The sequence below is a fragment of the Pteronotus mesoamericanus genome, unplaced genomic scaffold (assembly GCF_021234165.1).
Source record: "Pteronotus mesoamericanus isolate MK-2021 breed Mesoamerican mustached bat unplaced genomic scaffold, CSHL_Meso_final contig_90, whole genome shotgun sequence".
NCBI classification, from domain to species: domain Eukaryota; kingdom Metazoa; phylum Chordata; class Mammalia; order Chiroptera; family Mormoopidae; genus Pteronotus; species Pteronotus mesoamericanus.
The window spans coordinates 40,162,158-40,174,188 of record NW_026555277.1 but is presented as its reverse complement, the minus strand read 5'-3'; the positions used below and the strand labels follow the sequence as shown (position 1 = coordinate 40,174,188).

At 43.5% G+C, this 12,031-nt stretch overlaps 1 protein-coding gene across 3 annotated transcripts in view; it reads left to right on the top strand.

Annotated features, from left to right (window-relative positions):
* The window catches only part of NELL1 (neural EGFL like 1), a 723,728-nt gene that overhangs the window by 100,021 nt on the left and 611,676 nt on the right, over positions 1–12,031 (top strand). For 2 of the 3 annotated variants that reach the window (XM_054585995.1, XM_054585994.1), the window contains exon 4: positions 4,041–4,211. The exons of the other annotated variant lie outside the window; for it this stretch is intronic. In XM_054585995.1, the coding sequence (XP_054441970.1) occupies positions 4,041–4,211 (171 nt within the window). The remainder of the gene's footprint in view (positions 1–4,040; positions 4,212–12,031) is intronic. 3 annotated transcript variants of the gene reach the window in all.

Here is a 12,031-nt window from a genome sequence, read left to right as displayed (position 1 = left end):
TTAGTAATGAATATCATTGCTGTTTTCAAGTATTTGCAGGATGCACAGGCTTTTATGGAAGCCCAGGCAGTTCACTGGAACATCACACATGGCTGAGGTCCAAGGCTCAGGGGAGAAATGCTGCTCACACAGTCTGGCTGGTGATTTTATCCCTTATCCAGCTGCCCCCCCTCCCCCAGTCCTGAGAAGACCCAGGAGCACTTGAGGCCTGAAGAGAGAGGACTGGTCAGGTCAGAGAGCTCACTAGGCACTTGCTTTTGGTCACTTCCAGGGCTCTTCCTCTCCCTGGTAGTGCCACAGGGCTCTTACCTACTCAGCATCAGGCTTCTGCCTCCCTCATCAGGACTGGCTGCCAGGAATTAAAGCAACACCTCCCTGGTACGCTCCCCTGTGGTGCTTCTTAAACTCTACTGTGCACAGGAATTGTCTAGGGGTCTTATTCAAATGCAGATTCTGATTTCAAGGAGGTCTTGGTGGGAGCCCTGGAATTGGAATTTCCTCAGGTGATGATGATGCTCAGCTATGGACCATATTTTGAATAACAAGGCTCTGCTATAGGTCCTGAGCCTTCCCTCCAGACTACACCCAAAGCCATCAGGCCAAATACCACCTCCCTCCAAGTTGCACTTAGGACTCGGCCTCACATCTCTATTAGCAGAGGGCTGCTGCTTGGAAATACTGCATTATTCTCCTTCCAGTACTCATGAAACAATTTTATCCAGATAAAAGTCAGCAATCTTAATGCCTTTGTCATTTCTAGGATCAGTTTAGCAATCACCTACATTTTCTTTTAAAATAAAAAACACATCATCCTACCCTGGCTGGGTGACTCAGCTGACTGGAGCATTGTCCGATATACCAAAAGGCTGTGGGTTCAATTCCCAGTCAGGGCACATACCTTGGCTGTGGGTTCTGTTCCCAGTCAGGGCAGGTATGGGAGGCAACTGATCAATGTTTCCCCCCTCCCCTCCTTCCTCTCTCACTAAAATCAATAAACATGTTCTCAGGTGAGGATTAAAAAAACAAACAAAAAAATCCCCACATCATCCTGGTTTTCATCTAAGTTGTTTGACATACAGCACTTTTTGAACATGCTGTCAGGAACTCAGACTCCAGTATCCATCTGTCTAACAATCAAGAAGATTTCTTTTCTCGAAGCTGTGTGTGTGTGTGTGTGTGTGTGTGTGTGTGTGTGTGTGTGTGTGTGATTACCCCGAGGTGACCACTTACTCCAATGCTATGTAAAATGATCTTTAAAAGATCTGTTTGTGCAGGTGACATGGTACTGTATATAGAGAACCCTAAAGATTCTACCAAGAAACTGCTAGAACTGATAAATGAATTCAGTAAAGTAGCAGGATACTAAATAAATATCCAGAAATCAGTTGCATTTTTATGCACCGATAATGATCTATCAAAAAGGGAACCTAAGGAAACAATCCTGTTTACTATTGTAATGAAAAAAGGGGCGTGAGAGGAGATAGAAGAGGGTAAAGGGGGTAAATGGTGATGGCAAGAGACAACGTTGGGTGGTGAACACGCAGTGCAATACAGAGATGACGTGTTGTAGAATTGTATACCCTGAAACCTATGTAATTTTATTTAACAAATGTCACCCCAATAAATTCAATAAAAATTTAAAGAAAGATCTGTTTGTAACACATCAAGCACTTGTTCACTGAGGCCATAACCTCAGGAATAATGATTAAATCTGGTGGGATGTATCTGCCTCTTTTTTTTTTTTTTAAATGATTCCATCAGGTGATCTCCCTGAGTATTTCTCATTGTCATTCATTTTGATTTTGTTCATTGTCATGTATTGAAATCCTTTCAAGGTCATGTTCATCCCCCCAGCAGTAACTTATTGGTCAAAATAAAGTAATTGAGAGATTTCTCATTATGTGTTGATCTTGTTAAGGTCTCAATTTTTAAAATTATGCTTATTTTTCTGTACAGGAGCTGTGTTAATTTGGGCAAGGTATTAATATCTCAGATCATATGCGAGCTCATCTGTAATATAGGGATAATAATACCGGCTTTGAAGAAATTAAATGAGGTGATGTTTATGAAAGCACTTGGCCCATTGCTGGCGCCTGCAGTCAGTCATAAAATGCCTCCCATTCATTTCTCTCAGGGCCTAAGCCAATTTCTAGGTTTTTATGGGAGAGACAAATATTTTATTCCCTTTTCCACTACTCTCAAAGCATCTTGAGAACAGGATCTCTATTTAAATCTTTTTTTTAGCCCTTCATTGTGTGTTCAGTAACATCTTGAATACATTAACGAATGATCGGATAATCTCTAAAGTCTTTTTGACCTTTGAAATTCTGATTGTTTGATTCTTCTGATGTTCGAGCTGCTTAGAAGAAATTTGGAGGATTCTCTTAAAATGAATGTCTTCTATGTTAAGGAATTTCTTCTTTTGCAGTCTCATAAAATATGTATTGTATTTATTATTACTAATGAGTATGTATGTGGGCCCAGGAACCCGATGCAATAGTGCAAGTATTTGGAGTTGGGAAAATGTAATTATATAATACATTATGTAATAAAATCATAGAATCACACACACAAGAAGTGTAAGTAACCTCTTCAGTTTATGACCTTGGGCCTGATTCTTTGCTTCATGCAAACGTGGTAGGTCAGGGACTTGTCTTGACTCTCCTTCCCCGTGCCCTGCTCTCTTGGGAAGATCCCTGTGAAAGATGAACAAGAAATATACTTTTTTCTCTCACATGGGATTCGGGAGTCATGAATACTAGAGGCTGAGTTCCACCATATATTCATTTCAGTTCTCATAGAAGATGCATTTTGTGTGTCAGATTAAATGCGATCTGGTTGGTGGGGTCAGGCCAGCTCAGCAGATGAGAGGAGGGGCAGAGTAGGCCCTTCCACGTCTGGGGACTGAACCTGGTTCCCTGTGTAGGCGAGTCATTTTGAGGTGCTTATATGAATGAGTTGCTGGGAGATAGTTGTGAGTTGAGACCATCTTTGCTACTTTGTCATCTTGCCTCTGAGATGGGCAGAGACTTGGTAGAAAGGACATAGGCCACTTTAAGACCTGAGTTTAAATCCTGGCTTGAGTATGTGGACCAATTCCAGAATCTCAGTTTTTTACTGATGAAAAAGGGGTAATAATACCAGTCTTGTAGGTTTCTGTGGGTGATGAATTTGACAGTATGTATTAAAGGCCTAGTACAGTGCTTGACATTTCCTGACAGGGAGATTAGGCCCTGTGACGAGGACACATTTCAGGAGAGGCGCAGGAGACTAGAGGGATCTGCCACCCGTGAGGGTCTCAGCCCTGGTGTGTGTCTGAGGAGTGTCCCAAATTTGCCGGTTGTGACGGAAAATTTTGTGACGGAAGTACAGACCACGGGGGTGATACTAAGAGTTTTTCATGGGTCTGGGAACATGATAACAATCTGTGGAAAGAAAAACTCAGTTGCATGTTTTATCCCATGATGAATTGGAATTCTGGCCCATGTGTGAGTAGTTTGAACGTTTCCTCCCTTACTCATCCAGGAATAGTTGTCCACTTACAGCTTTCTGTGTGGGGGGATGAAAAAAAAATAACCTTACTAATCTCTTTTTCTCTCTTCACTCTTATAGTTTAGTCCCTGGTATCCCCCATGACTTCTGTTTTTCTTTAATTCTTGAAAAAGTAAAAATGGCAGCAATAAACATACCAATAAATCCATTCCACTTGAATGGCTTTTTTTGGACAATAGAAAAAAAGTTCTGAACTGCTCTTAAGTATTTAAGAGACACTGTACAGTGCTTTGCTAATTAGTTTGTGGCCAGGCACCTCACAGTGAATCAATTAATGTCCATTTTAGAGGCTCCAGGTGTCACTATAAGGGCCCTCGGGAATTGGGTTCCGTGTAGTGCGATCGAGTTTGGATTGCGGCACTTTGAGTCGTGTTTCAGTAATTTTAGATTCTGAGAAACCTAGTGGTAAGCTGGTAAGGAGTGAGGACTGATGGTGCCTGTGACGTGCAGAAGGAAAATTAAACAAATTTTTGTTGCTTCCCATACAGCTATTTTGAACTGGAGAGCAGTGGCCTGAGGGATGAGATTCGGTATCACTATATGCACAATGGGAAGCCCAGGACAGAGGCACTTCCGTACCGGATGGCAGACGGGCGGTGGCACAAAGTCGCACTGTCAGTCAGTGCCTCTCACCTCCTCCTCCACGTCGACTGCAACAGGTATGTCTTTTTGCCTTTGATCTTTTGTAATCCGTCCTTGAAATCGAGCCCTCGGGAAGGGGGAGAAATCAAGCCCCTCTAAGCCTTGCTGGGAAACAAAATCCAAGGGACTCTAATTGTAATTTAACCTCCTGAATGGGCCATTAGGCCTGCTGGAATGACCAACTGTAATACACTAAGAAAACAGTTCATTAAGATGAAACAGTATCGTGTGATTAGGAACAAATGTACAAAAGGTTGATTGCAGATAGGGGAGTATTAAGTGCCCCTCGGTGTACTGCAGGCACCGTCTGAAATTCCATGGAGCTGTGGTCGCAGTTAACTATGATACATTGTTGTTGAGTTCGTTCCACTTGGAAGCAAATAAGCCAGTCAACCTTCGAATGAATCCGAGAAACCTGTGCTACTGAAGCGGCTAATTCTATTTCACTTCATCAGGCACAGCTTGGCTTAAATATCTTCTCCAAATGGAGACTTTTTAAGAGGCTGATTTTGAATCTTTTGGAATTGGTACCATCCATCCTCTGGGGAGGACTGAGCCTTTCAGCTTGTTGGAGGACGGCAGGCCTATTCGTGAGGCCTGAGGGGTTTCACTGGAGGTGGTGGGTTGTGGTGTGAAGGTGATGCTGGCCCCCAAGTCTGTCGCTGGACTCAGGGTTACTGCCAGCTGAGGAAAGGAGACTCTGTCTCAGTTGGATCATTTGCAGCTGGACAGCTGGGTAATGGAGGTCAAGGGGCATGTTTTGATCTCTCCAGAACCCATTGAAAACCCTCATGGATAGTGAGCTGAGTCCTATTACTGAGAAATTTTTGCATTGCAAGCACTGCCCATGAATTGTTTGTTCTCATTAATGATACCATCACAATGAAAATGACTGTTCAGCCCCAGGACTTGCTCCCTCGGGCCCAGAATAAAGAATAGGCATGTTGGGGACAGCCTCCCTTCCTGAACCCAACAGAAGGAGGGATAATCCAAGGTCAGTCAGCTCCGGACTACATTTCTGATAAGGTATTTCATGTGCTTGCCACTCTAGCTCTGTAGTCTCTTTTGGAAGAGGACCTGGAAGAGCGAAGAACAGAAACTAGCGTCAATTTTAAGGGCAGCTTCACTGTGTTCAAGTGAGCCATGGTCCATTTTGATGCTCTATGTAAGGTGCTTTCTGGATTTCTGAAGAATTGTCCAGATATAATATGTGGTGCATGGACAGAGTCTCCATAGAAACCACTGGCTTTCTACCCTGCGGTTCTGGACTTGGCAGCTGGAATAAAGCCAGCCTGAAGCTGCTGTCTTCATTTCCATCTTCAAGAGCTGATCATCTCCTTCAGTTTTTAAGGCTGAAGAACTTAAGGGGGCCAGGGAGCACTCTTGCTCCCCCAGCCACCACCCATATGCTGCCCAGTGGGAGAGCAGAGGAAGGGTTGTGCACGTCCTCATGTGCCGTAGGCCAGAAAGAGGACTCCAAGCCCTAGTTTAGCATCAGTAATTCCCAACAGAGGAGTCCTGCAGACATAGCTGTTTTCTCGCTATGCAATCTTTTGCTTCATCCTGCCAAAGGTTTTATCTCCACTTGCCCCCACCCCAGTTCCTTTCTCTGGAGAGGAGGACAAGAGGATATGTCTGCTAATCTAAGGTTTCATGACTTCACCAATTCTCTGGTCCCTATGAGATCTTCTCCCATCCTCGGCCACTTGTTTGCTGTGTGAATTTAGGCAGGTTAATTTCTTTGCATCTCAGTTTTTTCTAAATTTGTAAACTGGGAATAATAATACTAATATATACTCATAGATGAGAATGTTAAATGATAAAATCCATGGAGAGTGCAGTGCTTAGGGCAGTGCTTGGCCTTTGGTGTTTAATACATGGTGGCGGTGGTTATTATGAATATTTATTCTGCATCTTTGGTGCCTCTTTGACTCCAAACTTCCATCCACTGCATGTCCTTCCTGGCTACGTTGACCTCTCTATCTGGAAAGTGGGGGAGAAGATGGGAAAGCTGCAATTCACAATATTTTCTAGGGTTAGCCCTACTTATAAAGAATGGACAGAGGAAATTCTGAATATTCATTCCCTTCTTTAGAAATTTTTCATACTTTGGTTCATGGCATAACATGTTTTTTTTGTGTAAGATCTTGGGGGGACAGAAATAAACTTGTTGCCAGTTGATGATTCATGGACCCAAACACAAATGAGTTTTTTGGATGGGTCGGAGAAAGAAGGGCCTGGAATGACCGGGCCATAGGAGAGGTAAATTTTGATTTTGGTTTAGGAAAAGTCTAGGAACATAGTTCCCAAACCTGACTGCATATAAGAATTACTGGGAAACTTATAAGAAAATATATGGGCAGTCAGGCCCCATCTGACCTACTGGATCAGACCCTGAGGGTTGGAACCTGAGAAGGTCTGTTTTTAGCAAGCTCTCCCTGTAGTTTTTATGCAGCTGGTGCAGACTTGGTGCACGGACTGGCATTTCAAAACCACTGGTTTTGCCCTTGCTGGTGTGGCTCAGTGGACTGAGTGCTGGCCTGTGAACTGAAAGGTCGCTCGTTGGGTTCCCCGTCAGAGCACAGGTCTGGATTGCGGGCCTGGTGCCCAGTTGGGGGTGTGCGAGAGGCAACTGATCCATGTATCTGTCACACATCAACATTTCTTTCTCTCTTTTTCTCCTTCCCTTCCCCTCGCTTTAAAAGTAAATAAAGTCTAAAATAAATTAAAAACAAACAAACAAAAAAGCCACTGGTTTAGCTAGAGGGGGAGAAGCCAGAGGAGAGGCTGGGCTGCAAGAAATAAGTGAGGGACCCTGGAAGACTAAGTACCTGAAGCAGATGAAGTACCTTAATTCTTTCCTCTTCCAGTAAGAAGGAGGAAAAATTTTTCATACTTTGGTTCATGGCATAATATGTTTTTTGTATAAAATCTTGGGGGGGAAAATAAAGTTGTCACCAGTTGATGATTCATGGACCCAAACACAAATGAGTGTTTTAGATAGGTCAGGGGGAAGAAAGGCCTGGAATCCCTGGGCCATAGAAAAGGTGAATTTTTACCTCCTTCAGTAAGGAAGGGGGAAAGATTAAGGAGAGGGTAGTGTCCAGCGCACAAAACAAACTTATCTTCACAGCTTTCTTCCCGGCCAGCACTAACTAACTTTAGGATGGCAGACGCTCTGGTTTACTTGGGAGGGTGCTGACCTACTACTTCTTATCCAGGCCACCGTCCCAAGAGAAGGGATCCACAACAACTGGTTCTTTACTCTGTAAGCTGTGCATTCATCCCGTCGTGAGATTCTTATTCTTGATTCCTTTTACCTTTAGACTTATATTACCTTATTTTTTCTCAACTGGTCCCCCACAAGAGTTCTGCTGATTAGATGCGATAGAGAACATTTATTGAGTGTTGATTGTGCCTGGCACAGTGCAAATGAAGTATTTTACATGATTCATTCATCCCATGCTCAGTGCTTCTGTTTTTCTCATTTTAAAATGATGGAACTGAGGTTGCACTATATGTCGGCAACCCTGCTTCTAATAAGTGGCAGTGCTAGGATTTGAACTCAAGTCTGACTCATGAGAGTCTGCTCTAGCTGCAAGGCTATTCAGCCCAACAGCGGGGTCCATTGGCCCTCGACTTGGAACTGAGAGAAGGCAAGAGTCTGGTGCAGTGTGAGCAGGTTGCTTCTTTCTAGTATTTTCCTCCCACCTGTTTTATATTGTTGATCATTGGAATTGTGTGGTAAGATGTCAAATCTTATTAATGGAACCCATTGCATTGCATTGGAGGTGATGTGAAGGGACCTACATTTCTTGGGCATCTACTGCAGGCGCGGTCATGTGCTTGGCATGGTATTCCTTAGGCTAGCCATGTCAGGACAATTTTATTAGACTCAGATTTGGAATTAGAAAGGCTCAGAAAAGATAAGTAACTTGGTCTCAGTCAATATAGTAAGCATAGAGCCAAAATTTTGAACCGGGATCTAACTCCCACACCTTAGCCGTCCCAGCCCTCCACACCACCTGTGTGGCTCAGGTACACTTCCCAAGACAGGGTCACAGCCACACCATGGAGTCTTGCTAGGGAAAAAAACTGCAGAAGGTGCAGGGGCTATAAACACATTTGCAAGCAGAAAAAGAAGATTTCCCAGGCCATTCCATTGCTCCGAGGAACTCTTAAGTGTGGCAGGATTTTCCACCTTTTTTAGGTTAGAATTGAGAAGCAGAGCCTTTTGAGACCTCATTACACAAATTGTCAAAGGAAAGCGACTGCTATTTTCATCGGTAGTTTAACACTTTCTGCTTGCTGCCGAGACTTACACCTTTCTTTCTGCTTCAACTGCTTAGCCAGGCTTAGAAGCTCCCACAGTGTGGGTAGCAGCTTACCCCAAGTTAGACACAGGAAAGGAATCATTTGGTGGGTGGCCAGGCTGCCTTTACATTAATAGTTGCCAGTGAAGCCTAGAATGAGGCCTGGATGCACCTTCCTCAGACTCTCCCTCTCCATTCTCAGCTCCCCCTGCAGCCTGTCCCCATTACTCAAAGCCCAGAGGCCACTGCCATGTGGGACTTGGTGCTGAAGTGTCCTTTCCCATTCACCACAGAAGGAATTTCCTTCTTTTTATTTGGTAACTTTTAATTATCCATCAACTCATCCTATCAAGGCATTGGATGCACTATCTCTGCTAGGCTGTGGAGGATACAAAGAATTGTGGCCATCAGGAAGTTCATGGCTTACTCACTTAGTCACTGTAAATTCTGAAACCCCCAGGGCCACCGCAATGATTGGCTGTGGTCCCTGGGTTCACAGAAAGCACGGACTAAGCCTTGTGAGCAGACTGATTTGACAACTCATAATAGCAGCTGACCAGTGGAAAGAGCTACACATAGTCACTCCCAGCATTTTGAGGTGACAGTGGAGCTGAGCTTCTCACCATCTAGGGGATGGACTCAAAAGTGTTTTCTAGTCAAATAGTAAATTCATCTAGCCTTTGTCCAGCACATTTTATAGTATGCAAGTGTCCTCACTCTGAGCCAACCTCCCCCTGCCTCCCTCCTGGAAAAAATTCTCTTACACGGTCACATTGCAACAGAGCTCCAAACTCTTGCCTCTTGTTCAGACTGTGCAAGTGTGCACAGCACATATGTGCACACGCACACACGCATCTGAGTACACACACGCCCCTCTGCAGTTTGATAGTCAGTCTGACGAGAGGCTAACTCAGTGATTATAGTCTAGACAATAAGCATATTTAGATTTTACTTTTAACACATGCTGTTTTTTCACTGCAGAGCACATTCAATGTTTGCATACAACTGATCTTGAAGAGCATGCTAAATCAGAAAAATAAACTTACTGCAAATCACCAAACATGTCAGTAATTCAAGGTTCCTGTCTAGCATTTCAGAGTAACTCCAGGATGTGAGCACCTGTTTATATTTCTAGGTTTTTGTAATGAAATACAGTGATGCGGCATCTTTTTTTCAGAGGGCTCCTGAAGTATTTACAAATATCATCTTATTAGACATCCCATTCCTTAAAGTAGTTAAGCTATATATAATGTACTGCATCAATTTTACACAAATGTTTTTGCTTACGGTCAGGAGAGGGAAATTAAGAAATGACTATCAAAGGTTAAGGCTTCCAAGAGAGCCAGGCCAAGACTCTCAATCTCCTTTAACCCCCGCCCCCCCCCCCGCACCGATCTATTATTTGCTTCATAAACAGGAACACATGCACACAACTCATCATCAAAATTAACTAAAATCAAATTGAGAAGCCAGTGTATGCCTCATGTCCAACTAACCCAGCAGCTCCAGATCCTCTGTCCAGGAAGAGATGACAAGTGAGTTCAGAACATAAGATGTACCCATGTGTGAATTTGAGTAACAGTACAAGGCAACTATATAAGAGATATCATAAGGAAACACAGGATGGATTGCTGGAGTCCTGGTAGATAGAATCAATCCTGGGAGATTACAGAAGAGAGAGCTCCTGGGGATGTACAGTGGCCTTTTAATTTCTTACCATCCCAGGTGAGAATGCATGACAATTGCTGCAGCTCTGCAGTTTTGCCACTGTGTGATTTGATTCTGTACCAGTCACATGAGAATCAGGCTTGGAATGAGGTTTTTCTTGTATTACAAAGCCAGTCATGGTGTCAGTGAGAGAAGGGTGTGAATGGGCGAGTGGTATCAAGTTGGCAGTGAGGGAAAGCCTGCAGGGAGAGAGACAGGAGAAAGTGTGAGAAGGGAGGAAAGGGAATGAAGAGCTCTTCTGCATGTGGCCAGGCACATGAGCTCTCTGGTTTAGCCTGGACTGAAATGAATAGTGGGCATCTCTCTTGGTTTTGCCATTTATACAATGGGATCTACATGCAGGGATGCAGGAGTGTGAAATGAGGGAATATGGGTCTTAGATTTTTATTGAAGATCATTCATTCATTCATTCATTCATTCATTCATTCATGCCAGGAGCTGTGCTTGCACCTGTAAAATGGGAGTAATAGTAACTTTTCTAACATATGATTGTTATAGGAATATAGCCAGAGTGTGTAAAATCCTCAGAAAATTTCAAGCTCTTACGTAAACATATAACATCATGAAGTATACAGACATATACCATCATTAGGAAGATGTTAGAATATCATATTGAACATGAGTTCAACTGAGTCAAATTTTCATCTGTATAAAAACAGTGGCTGATGCCCTGTGGATCAGGACCTAGTGGGTAATGTGGATCCATGGTACAGTATAGGGTTTGAAGTTGGTCAGGTCCCTGAACTTACTCTGACTGCCAAATACTAGGCAAGGTTCTCGAGTAGCTTGTCTTGTAGTTCCCTGGTAGGTAGTGCAGTGCAATGGTGCACAGTTTTTATGCCAACAGAGTCCCTTTAAAAATATGGAATTGAACCCGAGTGGGGAAGAAAATACCCCCTCCAAGGTGATAAGATCTTCTGTTGATCCTGTCAGAGCCTGGAGAATGTGGCCTGGCCTCTTTCCCTTTTTATTCTAGTGGGAAAGGAGGTTCAGAAATTTAATTTTCTCTCCCAAACTCATGAACCAAAATTATCACAGCTTGTCTGAGGGGGTGTAAAGCCAGGTAAAGTTTTACTGAGTGAGGAAAGTCATTTGTTATAATTTCCTGACTCTCCTAAATAAAATAGACATGATTTGCTTCTCTGCTTTGAAATTCTGGCTTTTAGCACAAAAATGTTCTTGGCGGAAAACTTGAGCTGAAAGAAATTGTTGAATTTGTATGTCCCTAGGAAAGTTGTTTCCTGTCTCTGGGCCTTAGCTCTCTAGGTATTCAATAAGGGATTTAGACTAGTTTCCTTCCTACTCTGACCTGGGCATCTCTCTCTGATTTGTTTAATGAGATGCTTAAATAGAGGGCACAGGGCTTTTTTTGTTTTTGTTTTTGTTTTTTTTGGTTTTTGCCTGCAGCACCATGGAGAGCAGCTCAGCAGGCCGTCTTCACAAGGCCACTTTTGTAGTAGACCAGAGGGGAGTCTGAGTCTTTTGTACTGCCATGTGGGTAGATAGTGCAGCATGCTACTGGTTAGCAAAGACTACTTGCCCTAGATGGCCACTCTTTTCTTCTCACTTGCCAACCTCCTTGCTGCAGTAGATGCCAAATATACATTTTTGGATGCTACATGATGTTGGTGTCTTGTTCTGTCCACCTTGTGCTCCTTATTTCTTCCAGTGTTCTCTGCCCCAGCCATGTGACCATGGACAGCCTTTGGGAGGGGAGGAGTGGGGTATGCAGGCTTCCCTGGCTGTGGGGACCTTGGTCGTTTGGGGATATACAAGATAGAGCAGTGTACTGCAGC